A 20,023-nucleotide genomic window follows, 5' to 3' on the forward strand; every position below is an offset into this window, starting at 1 on the left:
CAGTGCAGTGAGAGACACTGGCGAATCTCAATCTGGAAACCCATGTACAATTCTGGTCACCAGTGTTCAAGGGGGACTAGAGGAGACATGGAGGACTAGACAACAGATCTAATGAAAACCAGTACCTGTGTAAGTTGGTGTGACACACAGCACCAGGCAAATTTACTGTATCAGGGCTGAGATCAGACTAAATACATTCACAGAAGAGCATGCCGAAATGAAAAAATATGGCCAGGGCCAACAAACTAGTCATCTTTTCTGTGCTACCCTGAAGACATCACTTGCAATGTTGTGCATTTTCAGCAACAGACTGCTTCAGGTGGAAAATTCAAGATTTCCGTGCATTTTAGCTCGATATGGATTTTACATCCAGTTAAACAGCCAGGGATTTTCTGGCCTATCATATTTTATTTTGTTCTCATTAATACTCATAGTATTAATAATAATGCCTGTCAATCCATTTTTGATGATTCACGATTATTTCCAATAAATCAACTCCTAAGAAACACATGAGAATTTGACTTTTAATGAGAATAATAATATACAGATAAAGATGCATAATTGCCAGTGATGTCTACATAGCAGTGTTTCAGATTGCAACAATAATTTGATTTTCCCATGCCTTTAGAATTTTACTAATGTATTTCCACTGACATTCAAAAGGGGGAAAAAATCAATTTATATATGAAGTACTATCTAGTTCTTAAGTGTTCGTAATGCATTCTGATATTCTCAGGTAGAAAATAAGAGACCAAAGTAGCATAATAACTCATGGTGACAGCAACACAAATTTTTTACAAATTCCTCTCCGTGTCAAAGCACAGGGTTCTCTTCAGCTACTAACACTGGCACAGACTTTGTACAGAGCGTAGTTTTAGGGCTGTTCTGTAGATGGAGCTCTGAACATCATTGAAGGACTCTGTGAAAGAAAACAAACACACATTACAATAGAGTGGTTCATGTAAAAAAAAAAAAGGAAAGAAAGAAAAAAAACCTGCTTAAATAAATAATCAAAATAACCACATTTGGACTTGATCAAAACTCACAATCCCCTGAAGGAAAATTTCGAAGATATTTAAAAAATTAAAACATTTTCTTTTTTCCCAATAGTTTTTGGGGGAAAATAGTCTTGCTACGACCAGTGACATGAGTCGTAAAAACAGTATTTAACATAGATACCATACCCGTTTCTTTGGGAATCAAGTCTATTCATGGACCAGAAAAAAGGATATGCACTGTGCATACTTTTAGCCAAGATCATAATGAAATAATATTTCTTCAGGCAAAACAGTTTCTTGATCAGAGATGCTCTTCTACAAGGCACAGTTTGTCCCAGTGGGGTTATTGTTTTGGATGCACATTGTTTCAAGCATTAAACAAATTTTCTGTCAGGATCAGTATCTGGGACTCTCGCAGAAGAATATAAGCGATTTACCAGAGCAACTGGCTTTTAACATGTCTACTTAGTAATCCCACTCAAGCTGCTTGACTAAATCCCATATCCTTACATGATTTCAGCTCATTCCTTTCACATCACTAAAGGATGTTTTCCTGGGTGGGAACTAAGGGCTTCTGAACATGACCTGCACCTGATACTTTACACACATATCTAGAACTTCAAGACAAAAAAAAAGGGCTTGTTCACAAAGCTTTAGAAACTAGAAAGCGATTTATCAGTTAGCTTCCTGTCCTCAGAGACTGTTTCATCCTGTACTTCAGAGAGGAAGAGTTACTCACAGTTGATTAAGGTCAAAGCTAATCAACAAATATGCATAACTGAGTAGAAATAACTCACAAAACTCTCTACCTGTTTAGTCTGGAAATGAGCTGTGTGCAATGGTTTCACATAAATATACCAGACTAATGCTAATAGTCAGAAAATTACAGGCTCTGCTGGTTCCCAGATGCTGCCTAAGACACAGAAATAAGCGAATATCTGCTATACCATCTGTTTAGTCCTGCTCTTGTCATACTATGTTTTGTGATATTATTTGGAGATATAGTGTAGCATGTCATACAATGTGAAAAATGAGTTTTGAATTCCATGCATCATCAGTTCTTTTTCTTCAGTAAACTGATCCAAAGCTCTTTTGAAAGTAACAGAACGACTCCCACAGTTTTCAGTAGGCTATGGATTAAATTCCAAATCCCTATTTTCAAACACAAATGCTAGAAACATACACATGATCCAACTCAAACACCTTCCATGTGCAAGATGACTTTCTAAGTGGAGGCAATCTGTTTTAGTAGCCATCTGCTACTCACTTCAAGTCCATCCTTACAGACAAAATGTAGCCTCAAAGTCAGGCATTCTGTGCCTGTCAAGCAATAGTTCCAGAATTAGGTTGCAAGTAAAACAGCAGACAAAGGGAAAAAAGCCCAAGTAAAATACAAAATATTTTAGGATTCTTATTTATGAGAGGCTATTTATGGGCACTAAACTCTTTCATTTCTCATAGGAATGGAGCTTCCCCTTTGGACAGAAAACCAGCATGTAATCATTCTGCAGTGGATCAAATTTCACCTCGAGACTCATAAATGCCATTTCTTGAGAGGCTGACAAAGGAACTCCTACACACATAGAAAAGAGTGCAGTGTTTCCTGACATCTCCAGCTGGTTACCTGCTAGTTCTGCACTTTGCGCTACTTGCTATGTAGCAGATGTAGTATCCACTAACATTTTGCGCTCAGAAAGGGTGCGTATGGCCATCCTTCATGCCTATTCCAGAATACATGAAAAAACTTTATCCTATATTATAAATTAGGGAACATGGCCCCTGTGCACCTGACCATTCCATAAGCCAAGGTGATAATGGCAGGGAAGGTGCCAGAACAGAACCAAAAGTAAAAGTAGGACAGCACAGTTGAGTAATTTGTCATTTATGTCTTACAGCACCGAGATTCTGAAAGTGGCATGGTTTCACTACAATTCATTAGTTTCTGTCCAAACACACAGAAATGACTCTTGAGAAAAGCTGGGAAAAAATTATAAAAATCCTTACCCTGCAAGTCTGGATCCATTTAAAATGAACAGATGGCATTAGGCGTTCTATAACGAAACAAACCAAAGTGTAAAACCACATTTTCTAGACAGAGACATATCGAACCACTCATATCAAACCTTTTAATCTGAACAATTTACTGGATGTATTTCAGAGATGAAATTAAACATAATTACATAAAACAGCATAATAGTTTTGGTGCCAAGTACAGAGAAACTCCAGAAAATTGCTCAGGATAAAGTAGGAGTAATTCTAGTAACTGCAAAATTGTATCAGGGCAAAAACTGTCCTCAAAACAGTTTAAAGTACAAAAAAATGGCATATTTCACTACTGAAAAGTCCAATGTGTTTACAGTCTATAGTGTATCATTTCAGGTCAGAGAGGGCATACTTTTACAACACACTCTTCCCAAGATTCATTGATTGCAATTGCTCACAAGTCTATTTTCTAAAATTTTCAAACTGAACGAAAGTTTTCAGCTAAGCTGACATTATATATTTTGAGCTGAGAAGGAAAGAAAAAGGGGAACATAACCATGGATCTACTTCTTAATACAACCCTAAAAGCAAAAGTAATTATATCCCTGATAATAATAGAAACTGAATGTCTCCCCTGAGGATTTATTTCATTAATCATAGAATCATAGAATGGTTTGGGTTGGAAGGGACCATAAAGATCATCTAGTTCCAAGCCCCCTGCCATAGGCAGGAACACTTTCCACTACACCAGGTTGCTCAAAGCCCCATCCAACCTGACCTTGAACACTTCCAGGGATGGGGCATCCGCAACTTCTCTGGGCAACCTGTTCCAGTGACTCACCACCACCACAGTAAAGAATTTCTTCCTAATATCTAATCTAAGTCTACCCTCCCTCAGTTTACAACCATTCTCCCTTGTCCTATTGCTACGCTCCCTGAAAAAGTGTCCCTCCTCATCTTTCCTGTAGACCCCCTTTAGGTACCAGAAGGCCGCTAATAAGGTCTCCCCACAGCCTTCTCTTCTCCAGGCTGAACAACCCCAACTCTCCCAGCCTGTCCTCATAGGAGAGGTGCTCCAGCCCTCTGGTCATCTTTGCGGCCCTCCTCTGGACTCACTTCAACAAGTCCATGTCCTTCTTATGTTGGGGGCCCCAGAGATGGACGCCCTACTCCAGGTAGGGTTGAACCAGAGCAGAGTAGAGGGGCAGAATCACCTCCCTCGATCTGCTGGCCATGCTTCTTTTGATGCAGCCCAGGATGCAGTTGGCTTTCTGGGCTGTGAGCGTACTTTGCCAGCGCATGTTGAGCTTCTCGTCAACCCACACGCCCAAGTCCTTCTCCTTGAGGCTGCTCTCAATCCATTCTTTACCCAGCCTGTATTTGTGCCTAGCATTGCCCTGACCCACATGCAGGACCTTGCACTTGGCCTTGCTCAACTTGATGAGGTTTGCATTGGCCCACCTCTCATGTGTGTCCAGATTCCTCTGGATGGTATCTCTTCCCTCCAGCGTATTGACTGCTCCATGCAGCTTGGAATCATCAGCAAACTTGCTGAAGGTGCATTCAACCCCACTGTCCATGTCACCAACAAAGATGTTGAACAGCATCAGTCCTCGTACTGACCCCTGAGGAATGCCACTCGTCACTGGTCTCCACTTGGACATCAAGCTGTTGACCCCAACTCTTTAAGTGCAACCATCCAGCCAATTCCTTATCCACCAAGTGGTCCAAAACCATGTCTTTAATTTAGAGACAAGTATGTTGTGTGGGACAACGTCAAATGCTTTGCACAAGTCCAGGCAGATGATGTTAGCTGCTCTTTCGTTATCTACCAACACTGCAACTCCATCGTAGAAGGCCACCAAATTTGTCAGGCACGATTTGCCCTTAGTGAAGTGATATTGGCTGTCACTGAACATCTCCTTATTTTCCATGTGCCTTAATATAGTTTCCAGGAGGATCTGCTCCATGATTATGCCAGGCACAGAGGTGAGATGACCAGCCTCTAGTTCTCTAGGTCTTCCTTTTTTCCCTTTTTAAAAATGGGTGTTATCTTTCCCTTTTTTCCAGACAGTGGGAACTTCACCAGACTGTCACGACTTCTCCAATATGATGACTAGTTGCTTACCAAGCTTATCCCTCAGTTCCCTCACAACCCACGCGTGAATCTCATCAAGTCCCATAGATTTCTGGACCTTCTGTTTCCTCAGATGGTCTTGAACCCGATCTTCTCCTACAGTGGGCAGTTCCTCATTCTCCCAGTCCTTGCCTTTGCCTTCTGTGACTTGAGCAGTGTGGCTAGAGCACACTAGGTCACTGAGTACCTCAGCCTTCTCCATATCCTGGGTAACTGGGTCTCCTGTTTCCTTCTGGAGAGGGCCCACATTTTCCCTAGTCCTCCTTTTATCACTGACGTACCTGTAGAAACTTTTCTTGTTGCCCTTGATGTCCCTGACCAAACTTAACTTCATCTGGGCTTTAGCTTTCCTAACCTGGTTGCTCAGACAATTTCTCTGTATTCCTCCCAGGCTACCTATCCTTGCTTCCACCCTCTGTAGGCTTCCTTTTTCTGTTTGAGTTTGTCCAGGACCTGCTTGTTCATCCATGCAGGCCTCCCAGCGTTTTTGCCTGACTTCCTCTTTGTTGCGATGCATCGCTCCTGAGCTTGGAGGAGACGATCCTTGAATATTAACCGGATTTCTTGGGCCCCTCTTTCCTCCAGGGCTTCATCCCATGGTACTCTGCCAAACAGATCTCTAAAAAGACCAGCGTCTGCTCTCCTGAAGTCCAGGGTAACGAGCTTGCTGTGCACCCTCCTTGCTGCCCTAAGGATCTTGAACTCCACCATTTCATGGTCACTGCAGCCAAGGCTGCCCTTGAGCTTCACATTCCCCAACAGGCCCTCCTGGTTGGTGAGAACAAGGTTCAGCATAGCACATCTCCTTGTTGGCTCTAAACTACATTATAATTTTAAACATGAAAATATAAATATTAATTCAGTATAGTAACTATCTTTCAGTTAATATTACAGTCGAAAAACACTAGGTATAACAGATCCAAGTTACACGAGACTCCAAAGGCCACATATATGGCTTTTAGTGGGGAAAAAAAGAGAAACTTGCTAGAATAAATAAAAATTAAATAGTTGGAAACTATCTAAAACTTAAACAATAAATTTGTTATTAAATCTGAACTTACCCAAACTTTCACTTTATTACATATTTCCAGTGAGAGTCATTGATCATTTATCATAAGCATGACAGAATATTGGCCAATTTTGAAGCATAAATATTCAATGATCTGTAATTATTGAGTCTACAATGATGGTGAAAGCTGCAACTTTGTGTTTCAGTCTCTAAATAAACTCTATTTAAAATTATGGGATACAGATTTGCTTCTTCATTAAAGACTACAATGCCACAGTTTTTATTGAAGTCCTTCTCTGAAAGAAATACCACTGTGTTTCTTTTTCACTATTCTTCTATTTTCTTTCTTACTTGGACTCAACCATGGGTTCTGCAAGACAGCAGTTCTGCCCAACATTTACACAGGCATGTAAATTTGCTTATACAATTACTCCTAAAATGGGTGCAGCAGTATATGCCTCTGCATAGCTTGACAGAAAAGTCAATGTAGGGAAATCAATGAAATCAGAAGATTCTAATCAATGAATTAAACATGTTTAGTGAAACCTATATGTAGTAACCTTAATGATAGACTTTCAAACATACAGCTTGCCTCATGTTTTCCTCCTCTTTTTCTCTCCACCAAAGGTACAAAAAATAAAGCCAGAGGATGAAAATATACATGAAAAATGCACGTTAAACTCGCTTAGCTAAGAACTCACTCACTAGAATTTTCTCCTTCAAATAAGAACAGATCCACTGATGTTACTGAGTTATACAGCATGCATAATCTATTAGCACTTGATACTTACTGTAAGATGACAAGCTCTCTATCCAGTACAGTGCAACCTTTAAATGACCCATATAGATAAGCATGCTATACTCTTGTACTAGGGTATTCATGGTCCCAAAGTTAAATATGTGTTTATGTGTTTTATCAAACTAGCTGTCATTGTGCAACATCATTACGTAATACCCATGAACTGTCCCTCCGAAAAGTTAAGAAAGGCATTATTAACATATGTACAGTCTACATTTTTATGTACAAAATTCTATGGAGAGTCCAGAGCTTGACTGCAGTAGGAGTGCTTGGGTTAAATGAACAGAATCTACTTCAGTGTTAGTACATCTACATTATAATGAACATCATATGAAAGCAGAAGCATCATCTGCCTGCCAAAACACCAAATCTGAACTGTTTGTTGACACACTATGTCAGTCAGTGTGTTGTATTTCAGCTACATGTGCCCTTTATTAATAATTAAAAACACTTCCACAAAACAAAAAGAATTTTAAAATTAGTTACAAATGTACAAGAAATAAATTTTTACAATTATAAACTCCGAATCCATTAACACAAATACTGCTATATGCAGAACAAGAGTAGCCTTATTCTTGAATCCTATTGGAACATGCAAGAAAAGTAACATGTTTGATTATTTCAATGTATTTTGTTTGCCTATACAGGTTGTCAGAATATGTACCTTAGCAAATAAAATGCATTTTTAAATGTAATTTACATAATTAAGTTAAAGTACAGAGAAAGACACACCAGACCAAGTAAGGCAGAAATCTCCTGTTAGATCAATTGACTTGATGACAGAGGCCTTCCTTCTTTTGAAATCAGACAACATATGATCAACATTTTAAATATGCATAAAATAAACTACAATTACTTTTGTTTCCTGTGAAGGGTGAAAACATTCTATGTTGTGTTCAAAGGTCAAAATTATTGTCTCATCTTAAATACAGTAATGGTGCTTACCTTTCTCTCAGCAACTTACTAAAGGCCCAGAAGCCAGACGACACCACCAAAGAAGTCCAGTAGTTTTATAGCACTTGAAAGTTGACTTCAAGACACAGTTCTAAAGCTTTTGCTTTTACATGAATGCTGTTCACAACAAATGCCTGGCAAAGGCCCAGATCAAAGTATCAGGTAATTGTCTAAGCAGTCAAAACAGAGAACCCTAATTAATTAGTAATAAATATCCTGAATTATTAAAGATAAAACTCTTTTGATCTTTGTTTCAAAGCAATTTTTTCTTATGGTTGGAGTACAATATTTCTGAATTGAGGGGCCTTTACTAAGCATAGTAAACATCTGAGTTGCTGAGAAACAGTGTTGCTATAGAGACTGAAAATGAGGTGGAAGCTGGAACAATAATGCAGAAAACACAATGTGCTGTAACAAACAGTTGGTGCAACTACACAAAGAGGAAAAATAGCAAGTCCTAGTGGTAAGGTCCTAGAATAAGAATTGTTCAGAGCAACCAGAAAGCTTACACACTCTTCAGTACAACCAAATGCTAGGCTATATGCAGAATACATATAACATTTGTAAGACACATACCTTTATCTTAAAGACCTCCTTCATTTTTTCCACAGTTACTCCAACACACAGGTAATACGATTCATTAGTGCTATGAATATCCTGCATACACAGCATTACTCAGTAACTTGTGAGAAAATGTATACCAGAAATTACTTATTACTTATAGAAAGCCCAAACTTATTGATGACTAAGTCTATCACTGTGTTACAACTGTAACCAGCCTTGAATACGTTATCATATTTTAGCTTTCCTATAATTTTTATTCTTTCTTTCTCTCCTAAGCAAAAGCTAGGAAAAGAAACTATTATGCTTCCATGAGGAAAGACCTGAATTTCCCTGCAGGCCACTAGACAAATCTAATTAGAATAATTTAGGATACAAGAAACATCCAAGACACTTGTTTTGTCTTTCTCCTCCCAACTTCTGAGAAGAAATTCTTTGCCTGTGGTTCTCAGGTAGTGCCTCAGAAGTCTGGTAAGCCTCCAGAAACAATTTCCTTCTCAGTAACAGCTGTGCAGTGCTGGTGCTTGAATTGCAGTCTGTTGGAACTACTATCTCCACAGGTAGAATAAAAAAATTCAAAGAGTAAAAGACTGCCAAATCATATTCCATATAGAAAAACCCAAACGTAAATACACATTAGAGGAGCCAACTTTTCTTCTCCTGTCTGGGAGAAGGAGCTATAGAACAAACCAGGTAGTTGGTACAGACTACTGGTAGGATCCTTCCCTGCTATGCTCTCCTGAGACATCTGCCTCCAGATGCTCCTCAGAGACTCAGACAATTTTCTGTGCATACACTACTGGAAACTAATTCCCTGGAGAAATTCATTTCCTCATGAAATGAATGATTCCCAACCACTTTCTTCAAGATGCTTTACAACACCTGCCTCTACAACTCCCATGTGAACTCTTCCATGAAGATACTTGTATTACAGTTCCTGTAAATGTTGCTTCTCCAATATACATTTCACATAAGAAACTACACTCTTCTAACTCCCTTGTGATACCTCAGCTTCCTGAGATCCTGTTTCTAAGACCAGCGAGACATCCCTCCTCATTCTGTCCACATCAGCTGACAAATAACAAATAAACTCCTTTTGGTTTCCTCATGTAAGAAGTCGCCTACTCCCGTTCAGAGTTTGAACCTCCACTTGAACAGAAATAATTAATTTATCCCAACTGTATATATGTGATTCAATGAACAGGAAACTTCTTATTTTGCTTTAAACACTCACAAGTACAATAATATTTCATTTAACTCAGTCTCCATCTTTTAAGACACCAAAGACAGGCAAGTGAAAATAGTTCCTCAACAACCCTGTTTAGACAAGGACTTAATTAATTGCATGTTTGACTTAAAACATATGAGTAGTCCCTATGAAACTCATCAAATAAATAAAAAAACATGGAGACAAAAATGATCTTGTCACTAAGATGCATGCAGTTAAATTTTTGTGTTAAAAATTAATTTTGCCTAAGAATACACATTCTTGCATGAGTACTGTGTTTCATTACATCTGCAACAAGAACTTGGAGTTATAAAACTGCTACTCTATGTGTGACATTCTCGCTCAAAATTGCCTTAACATCCTTAATATGAATGTTTTAGACATCAAAAGATGTTTTTGAAACAGTTTATTGGTCTGAAGAAGTAAGTTGTTGGATGTAAAAGAAATCCCAGACTCATTAAAGTCAGCAGGAATTTTGCTTTGGCCTCCAGATTAAGAATGCAATATTCACACTGTTTTTGAAATATTTTTCTGCCTACAGATTTCCAGGTTTTTGATGAGGAAGCTACTGTAAAAGCTATGACAATGTTTAGCCCTTCTTTGTAGTTTGCTCTTTTGAGCAATGGAAACAATGTTTTACTACGGGAATTTTCAGCATTTTCTCCTCCAGACAACTCTGGCTAAAGTGAGCCAGTAGGCAAGGTTTCCATCTCTGTAAAAAAAGCAGAAACAGTACATATTTTTGCCAACCTCCTAAAATACTTACACATGCAAGGAGATAAGCAGGCCACCTAGGTAATCTTTGAATAGTACAGCACTTTATACTAACATCACAAGAGGAGGCCACAACTAAGCAGTTAGCCGCTAGCAATCAAAAGGCCCTCTGCTTAGTGTTTAAAGCAGCCACAAGTGGAAGGACACTCCTATCTAATTGGAAATCTCCTGTCTGGGTTAATCAAGGTCATGATAAGTGGAATAATTAAACTGTGCATTTATCAAGAAAATCTTATTGTGTCTGTAGTTCTTTCCTGAGAAACAAGCATGGATAACCAAAAGGATTATGTGCTTATGTAAGGCCCTGGGCATCAAGCTCCAAATAGTTTACCCATTCTTCAGCCTGCCCTTAATGCAAAAAAGAGCAGCTTATAGTATGGTAAGCACTAGAAATAATTTGAATGAAGGGAGAAAGAAAACTAACTAGGTAAAAGCTCTGTAGGACATAAAAGTAGAAAGAAATGGCCAGAATGTTGGGAAAATGCGGGAAATAGGGAAAAAATGAGAAAACAAAAATAAAACACACTTTAAAGTTCATCTGTTCTTATTTTCATGAATGATTCTTCCTTCCTTTATATAATCTTAAGAGGACAGAGAACTTGAAAAGCAAAATAGGTAGGAAAAGCAGCACAGAAAGATTTGGGAGATGTGGGGGTTTTATTCTGCATGCGAAAAGTAGACTGTGGATTCAGGGGAGTTTTGCCATGGCAGTTTCACGTAGCCTATAGGCTTCCCATATGCTCCTAAATATTAGGAAGGGATATTGGAGTTGTTCTATATATTTTTAGTTGAAATTTCTCATGTCATTATGCATTGTGGCCTTGGGCAACCCGGTCTAGTGGGAGGTGTCCCTGCCTATGGCAGGGGAGTTGGAACTTGATGATCTTCAAGGTCCTTTCCAACCTAAACCATTCTATGATTCTATGATTCAAAAAAAATCAAGTCATGATGAACTTTGTGTTGTTAACAAACAAAGCAAAATGACTTAATAATTTATAATGTAGGGATCTCTAAAAGATCTGTCATCTATTGTAATTGGAAGAAGTGGCAGATGTGGCTGCCACTTACCAAGATTGCCTTCTGTATAGAAAGTAGGAATATCTTTTTTTTTAGCCTACTATCTTTGGGTGTCTCAACCTTTTCTTCTTCTGACTGACTTATTGACTAAAGATACTGAATAAACTGTTTGGTGCTGTAACAAACAGAAAAATGAGAAGTTTGAGTTCAAATTTACAGTATTTTTTTTCTCTGTTAGAAATTCAACTCATTATTCCTAGATAGTAAAGAATAGTAAAGTATAGTAAACCAAAAACATATAGTAGGACATATGGTGAAAGTGCTTTTCTAATAATAGTTACTTGGGTTAAAAAGATTTTATATTTACTAATAACCTAAGATAAAATGTGTCATCCTAAATGTATTATTTATGCTCAGCTTTTATAGTCATGATCTGTGAATGACACAATAGAAACTTATTAAAACAAGGTTGCTACTATGCAGGCTTGCCCCTCAGGCATGGTCAGGATATATCAGACAAACGCTTGTTATTTATATATATTTATATTCCTTCCTGAAGGATTTTATATCCATTTTAAAGAAAGGGACATAAAATAAGAATCCATTACTTAAATTCTCACTTAAAAATTGATCTCATCTTTTATGGGGAGAAAAACCCACCTTGACACAAATATTTTTTACTAGTGATTTTATCAGCTCCATAAGGATGCATTTCTTTTATTTCCTTTAGTGCAATCAGCTTTTCCTGAATGGAAAAAAAAACCAACAGTTTTAATATCACCTATTCTTTTAATCCATTTGAATTTCTAGCACAAACTTAAAATATGTTAAAATAAAATAATCCTTACATATTACTAGTATGACTGAAGATCAGAAAATCAGACTGAAGCTAGAATATAGAGTTTGGGACCAGTCTTTTTAGTATTTTAATACTGAGTCAAATTAAATTCTTTTTGTCTTACTAAGTGACGAGAACTTCATGATGAAATTACTGCTCACTGATTTTGTATTTTCTGAAAAATCCCTAATCCTAGTAAAATCTGGCCTTCGTTCATGCAGTCACAGCCATAAGGATCCCAAAAGATATGTCTCCTGGCACAGAACTACTCTGAATACCACATAAGCAAAATCAACATCAGCAGCACAGAATGTAGAAACACTAAATTAAAGCTACTATTTCTGTTTTGCACAAAGCCTGCAGAACTTGGGGGTGCAAATTCTACACTTACATAGGTAAACTTATTTTACCACTTCCTTTTTGCGCAACAGAACAGACATCTGTTCATTTCAATATACAAATACCACCTTACACTTATAAATACCTGGTATTTATCACACATAAGTGCATGTGTGCAGTGGATTTGGAGTAAAGGTCTCAGTATTCAAAGTTGTATTGCAACCTACCCATAGGTGGCAGAATGGGTATACTATTAAATGCAAGAAATCATCACCTGAATCAGCTCATGAGCTAAGCGTCCCAGAACTTCTTGGATCGTTTCTCTAATTTCTAATTCTGTCATGACTTCCCAGTTACCATTCTGGAACCTTACTGGCATAGAGAAGACAATTCCTTCAGGAACGCAAAATTGACCTGAAGAAGAGGGAAAAAATGACCCAAACATACTATTTCTGACTAAAAAACCACCTCCTCACCAGTGCCAAGATTAAGTCCTACAGACATGCAAAAGTCTGCAACTGTTAAGATCTTAGTATAAAAGGAGACTGCCTTTTTCAGTGTACAGTTCAAAGACTAAAGAGTTCCCCTTTTACTGTAATTTTTTATTTTTGTTAGATGTACGTGAATCATAGAATCGTACAGTCTTTATAGAGTCATAGAATGGTTTGGGTTGGAAGGGACCTTTAAAGGTCATCTAGTCCAAACCCCTTGCAATAAGCAGGGACATCTTCAGCTAGATAGGTTGCTCAGAGCTCTGTCCAACCTCACCTTGAATATTTCCAGGGATGGGGCATGTACCACCTGTCTGGGCAACCTGTTCCTGTGTTTCACCACCCTCATCATAAAAAATGTCTTTCTTATATCTGGTCTAAATCTACCCTCTTTTAGTTTAAAACTGTCCCCTTGTCCTATTGCCACAGGCCCTGCTAAAAAGTCTGTCCCCATCTTTTTTATAAGCCCCCTTTAAGTACTGAAAAGCCACTATAAGGTCTCCTCCAAGCCTTCTCTTCTCCAGCCTGAACAACCCCAACTCTCTCAGCCTGTCCTCTTAGAGAGGTGTTCCATCCCTCTGATCATTTTTGTGGCTCTCCTATGGACCCACTCCAACAGGTCTATGTCTTTTCTGTGCTGTAACACAATTGCTGTAACAATTTTACATCTTAAAAGGGGGAAAAAATTATTTTTTTTATTTCCTGCAATGGTTAAATGCCTGTTGTGAAAGGTTCTATTTGATCCACATAACTACATAAGAAAAATATGCGTTTATAGCTTGGCTCTAAGAACTATAAACACAAAACACATACACCAGAAAAGCATTTAAACTAAAAGACTAACAGACAATTGCAACAAGACAATATAAACCCAAGAGATGCTTGTAAGAAATGAGTATCAAATCACAAGCTCTGGAGAGCAAAATTGCTTAGATTTGGAGGTTCGTATGCTGAAACAAACTCTCAGTCTCCCATTATATCATGATTTTTTTTACAAGTTTTTATTAAATTAAAAATCTCGATTTAACAATATAATTATATATACTGGGGAAAGCTACAAGAGAATATGTGAAGCAAAAGTTGATTTACCTGCAGTAGGTACTCCCAGAGAAATGATCTCCCCAGGAGGAGACCCATGATACCAGTATCTCAGTACAGTGGCTACCGCATGAGCAGGTAACATTCCTCCACAATGACAGACCCGGTAACTCAGTGAACTCTGTGCAGATAGAAATTCTGAATGGATCCATTCGCTACCAACAAAAAAAAGGGAGAAAAAAAAAAGGAAGAAAAAACTAAGATGACTGCAGGAAGAGTAGTTTTCTAGAGGAAAAAAGAACTAAACTTGAGGGAAGAAAATAGTTGAAACATGCAAACTTCACTGCTGAAGGCAAGGCACTTAAAGACAGAAAAAATAGGGTCTAACAAAAAGTGTCTCAAAAGGGAACAACAAGCATCACTTATCTATGAAAGTTAAGTCACTTACTCAAGTTATAACCTCTATGATTATTATTTTCACGTGTATTACCATCTTATGTAAGAACCCAGCCATGAACCATAATCCCCCTGTGCTAGGCCCAGTACAAGTATAGAACAAAAGAAATGTCTGCTGTCCAGTAAATACTAGGTTTAGACGAGAGTGGAAGCTCCATATAGCCTGGCCTGAGTGTATGTCACATCTGCTGCCCTGTTCCTGCACCCATCCTTTCTCTGCTACCTCTCTTTCCACAAGAAGCTATCTAGCTGCCAGGTATCCTTTTCATACATGTTAACAAATTGTCTGTTTTGAGAAACTGACATTAATGTGCTCAGGCCATATGTTCAATGGAATTGAGGTACTTCAAGATGCAGATATAAGTTTAGTATAATTTCAAAGTTTCTTCATGCATACTAGACATATACATCACTATCTGGACTTCCATTACTTTTCACAGGCTGCTCGTGATATGATAGAAAAGAAACACACTTAATATATAGGAAAATACAGTTATAAACGAAGTCGGCAGGAGAATCAGAACTATGTATAGCACTAGGAACTACTCAAGATCTTTTGCAGACTGAGTACCTCAACTTGAGTTTTCCTTTATGCACAGCACTAGTCAGTAAAGACAAATCCTGAAAACAAAAATCTTGAAGTTTATCAAACAGTTCAGATAAATATGGATTAAAAGCAGTTATTTAGTTTTACTTTAAAAAAAATAAATCTGTACTGTACCTATCATAAATCATATTCAACAAAGGACATGGAAAATTAGCTGGGCCCCAAATAGCACAGTCATATCCATAAAGTTTTGCATGTGACAAATCAATGTAGTTACAGCCAGTAATATTGCCCCAAACAATCACATCTTTAACTCCTGTAACAGAGGAAAATACATAGATTAGAAATAAATACATAGAAAAATACATAGAAGAGAAAGACAAGTACTTTCACAATGTAGGCTGGACTAGATGACCTTCAGAAGTCCCCTTCAAGATGAATTAGTCTTCAATTCATTGTCCTGCCTTGATAACAGAAATTATTTGACCTGAAAAATGCAACAAGGTTCTCCGTAACATATGAAACCTCATCACAAGCTGAAAAACGAACTTTAATTTATATCATGTTATTGCACATAATAGACAAAACCTAGTAAATGCTTAGCTGTTAAAAACTACCACAGCAATGTTCCTTTTAAAATCCTGTACACAGAAATATAAAATGCCTAACAGTAAAGAAACATTAAAAAAAAACCCTACCTGCTTTGGTGCAAAAGGAATTTCTCAAATAACATGCTAAAAGGATATTCAGCTTATTAACTTTTCCATTTTATTAGGCTCCAAAATATCTAGGCCTGTCGTTGATGACCAGTTTCTACCCCTTCAATGTTGAAAGAACCCTAATGCTGAGCAGGCTGTTGGAGCACACCTTTGCTATGCAGTGCAGAACTGTGCAAATATAACCAAACTATAAAAACTGACCTGAGAAAGAAAGCTAATTAACCCAGAAATAATACTACAACACAGTTCTACTATACTCTCATTATCTGCACAGCAGTATGTTGTCATGTTTATTCACAGCTACTTTTTGTGTCTCCCAAATAACAAAGCGCTGCAGAGTGCAAATGCAATCTTGAAGTCCTAGTTCCTGATCCGCAACACAACTCAGTCCTTATTAGTATATTTCCAGCACGAAATACACACCAGAATGGCAGGGCTGCGTCCAAGAGTTAGCAAAAGAATTGACATTCATGGGATCAGGCACAGATCCAAACAGTGGTAAGCACAGAGAACAGCAGCACCTGCTAGTCACACTCTGGTATTCTGTACAGCCATGCATTTCAGTGGGTGCACTGCTGTGCTTGCATTTCTGCATGCACATCAACTGTGTTCTGCAATGAAATATCTACTCTCAAAGGTGGCCATCCACTGAATTCCCCAAATGCTACCAGAACCCAAACAAATATTCACCTGCTGTGCTCATATTCAGCTTTCTGGCCAGCATGGCTTTAGCTGCACTTTCCCAGGGTGTTGCAATGGCAATGACATTTTCAGGCTTAATGGACGGGCCGTATGCCATAATCATCATTGCCTTAAGGTTTACAAAGGTTTTTCCTGATGAAATTACTCTGACCTCACTCTTGGCATTCTTCTCAATCAGGGGAGCATACACTTGACAGATCTCACTCACTTCTCTGATGTGGTTCTCAAGGGATTGGACTTCACGGTCTAAGAGGACATCATCAAGAACAATTATAATATCAGCTTGAATAAAAGCCTCATCTATTTCAGTGTGCTCTGAAATACTGTGGAGGAGTGGGAATGCCAGGTCTTCAGCTTCCATTACAATACCACAAAGAACTTCTTTAAACTGGTCAGTGTCAAGCAAATGGATACTGATTTCTGTGGTCATCCCAAACACTTCTCCATTTCCCAACAGAGGGATCAGCTGATAACAGATTGGAGCTGACGCACTGAGAAAAGAAGGATATAGAAAAATTACAGTTAACGACTGACTACTGCTTGTTTGAAAGTATTACATAAATAAACACAACAATCTTTCTTTTATATTTGATTATGTTTAAATAGACCATTAGCTTGGGTCCTTTATTGTGCTTTCTGTCATTTTAACAGGTTAAAAATTAAAACAGTTGGGTCCTCCTTTACTTTGAAAGTTCTCCCATCCTATAAATTTCAGTTGATACTGTCACATAAAAATTGGTGTCTTTAAAGAACCACAATTTTTTTTAAGGTGCTCTGTTAGGACTACCAGAAATATAGAAATTTCTACAGCTAGAACTGCAAGAGACTTTTTACTTATTTAAATATTTCTAAAAACATTTAATGCAAGATAGCTGCACTACAAAGTCCCAAGCTTATTTTGTAAATACTTGCTTTTCCCTAAGGTGATCTGGGGTCTAAATGTTGCCTCACTTAAACTGGTCCAAAATGTAACAAAAGTAGAAATAATTTCTAAAGTATATACTGAATGTTCATAGTGAGGGGCACAAAACCTAATTCAAATCAGAAAATTACAGGGATTCATATATAGCTTCAGATGGTTACCCCTGTTACACGTGATAGGAAAAAGTGCATTCTTCTGAAGCTGAGTGAAACTTCATAGATATTCTTGTTACTCTCACCTGGTGATCCAGACCTGCAAAGGCTTGATAAGACTTTTAATCTCTTCCTCCTTTTCAATTTCAATATGCGCCTGCAGGTTCTCTTCAGCAATGTCTAACATTTCCTCACTCAACATCACTGAGGTGATGCTGTAATAGTGCTAAGAACAAAAAGGATGATCTCTAATCAAATGACAACCCAAACACAGCAAGGTAACGTTACAAAGGATAGCTTTACTTTACATTTGAAGGAGAAATAAAGAACAACAATGTTATAAGAAAATGTAAAATACAGGTTTATGGTATTAAAGGCAGCTCATTACCTGAGCGTATTCGAGAAAATCATTAACTCCTCCCAGAAGCAGGCCCTTCCCTCCACGGTCCAACAGTTCTCTCCAAATGATGGGAGATTGACTGTGTTCCCATCCATTCATTTCACAAACGTCATGAAGCCACTGCTAATGTAAACATCCCCGCCAAAAGGTTTTAATACTTTTTCACAATTTATAACACTTAAATGTCACAGCTATAAACTTTCTTATTACTTCCTCTCAATACATAACTACAAAGTGCTTCACAACTTACTTATCATCGTGCGCAAAATGGTGGAATAACACAAAGCAAGGCATGGTGATATACTGTGATACTTCAGCAGAACAGCAAAAGCTCTTACTTCTGCTTGATTTTACTGCTGTATTTTTGCTCAATTGTCTTAGAGATACCAAAGATAGCAATGTTGGGAAGCAGCAAGTAATCTGATGATTCCTATTTAGCTGCAGAAGGTTAAGTAAGCTGCGGAGGTTAATTGCTGTTCACTTAACTGTTCGAGTTACTTGGCTGAGGTGTCAAGCAAAATATAAGAGGTAATAAACATCATAGTACTGCGTATCTCATGAAGTAATACTGCAGTTTTTTCAGTCCCTTATAGGGACTACAGTGTAGACACAGCAACATGTCTACAGCAAAAGTACTCAGAAAGGCCCGTCCACATTGTAAACAAATATGTGAGATTTAATTTCATACTTCTGTTGTAATTCAAAGCCCTTGAATGCCAGAAATGCTCTTGACAAGTAACAACTCTGAAGGTATATGCAATCACAGTGTGCAAAAGATTTACAGACTGAGCAGTAATTTATACATAATAAAAAAGTAATAAGCTTGAACTTCTTACTGACAAAACACAGCCTTAGGCTGGCCCACATTTTGTGCTCATCTTCTGTGGTAAGACTCACAAGAATGTCAGTCTCTCACAACATTCAAACCTTTCTTCCAGCCGGCTCTTGGACCCAAAGCTGCTTCTGCAGCACCTCTACCCTCATACCCAAGCTGAAGTACAGGAGAAGAAGAGACATTGTACAGATAAGCACATTTGCTGCTTTCTAGAGCATTGAGACATCTACCAACGACTTGACTTGCAATCCCTTACCTCCCATTTGTCAGGGTGCTGAGTGATCTTGTGAACCCTGAAGTCTGGCAAGTTAGCCTGGAGATAGTCAGCCAGGAGTTCGGCTTTGGCATAGTAAGGGCAGTTTGCCTTACCTGTGAACACAGTGACAACACCACAAATGGAACATTTTGTGACATTGACTGATAAGGGCTTAACAGGCGAAACGTTTTTTAACTGTTCCAACAGTTCTTTCCAAATGATAGGAGACCATTTGTGTTGCCATCCATTCATCTCACAAATGCCATAAGGCCACTACCAATGTAAACATCCCCACCAAAAGGTTTTAATACTTTTTCACATTTGATAACACTTAAATGTTACAGCTACAAACATTATTATTATTATTTCCTCTCAATACATAATTACAAGGTGCTTCACAATTTACATACCAGTGTGTGCAAAATGGGGAAATAACACAAAGCAATTGTTCCAATTAAAAAAGAGCATTAGGTAACCAGCATCCCACGAGCTCCCAGAAAGGAATAGGACACGCACGTGAGCCAGCAAAGAAAGGACCATTTCGGAGGTGAAACAGTCTCTTCAGCCAGCGCTCAAGGGGCTAAGGAGGCCACCCGGGGACGGGGCGGGGGAAGGACAGCAGAAACCTCACCGACAGGGTAAAGAAGGGGAGAAGGCTGACTCGGAAACGGCTGAGCCCGCGTCCCCTGCAGACACCGCTCTCAGGAGAGGCTAAAAGAAAGGAGAGTTGGGGAGCCCGCGGAGACGAGCGGCAGACGGTGGCCGCCGCGGTGCCTCACCCGCCAGCACCAGCTTGGCCATGCGCGCGGCACCCTCCAACGGTCGCTTTGGCGTTGCACAGCAACGCGCCGCGCGCCACGGCGGTTTG

At 38.5% G+C, this 20,023-nt stretch overlaps 1 protein-coding gene across 1 annotated transcript; it reads right to left on the reverse strand.

The window, feature by feature from the left end:
• Window positions 1-10,735: 10,735 nt before the first annotated feature.
• MDH1B (malate dehydrogenase 1B) lies at window positions 10,736-19,956 on the reverse strand (the record flags this gene model as incomplete). The annotated part of the gene is made up of 10 exons (XM_082483980.1): window positions 10,736-10,791; window positions 12,121-12,205; window positions 12,912-13,051; window positions 14,218-14,381; window positions 15,344-15,485; window positions 16,579-17,081; window positions 17,751-17,890; window positions 18,053-18,187; window positions 19,156-19,268; window positions 19,935-19,956. The coding sequence occupies 10 exons, from the start codon at window positions 19,954-19,956 to the stop codon at window positions 10,736-10,738; spliced, it is 1,500 nt and encodes a 499-aa protein (XP_082340106.1).
• Window positions 19,957-20,023: the final 67 nt, after the last annotated feature.

The sequence above is a fragment of the Vanellus vanellus genome (genome assembly GCF_965231255.1).
Source record: "Vanellus vanellus genome assembly, chromosome: 5".
NCBI lineage: Eukaryota > Metazoa > Chordata > Aves > Charadriiformes > Charadriidae > Vanellus > Vanellus vanellus.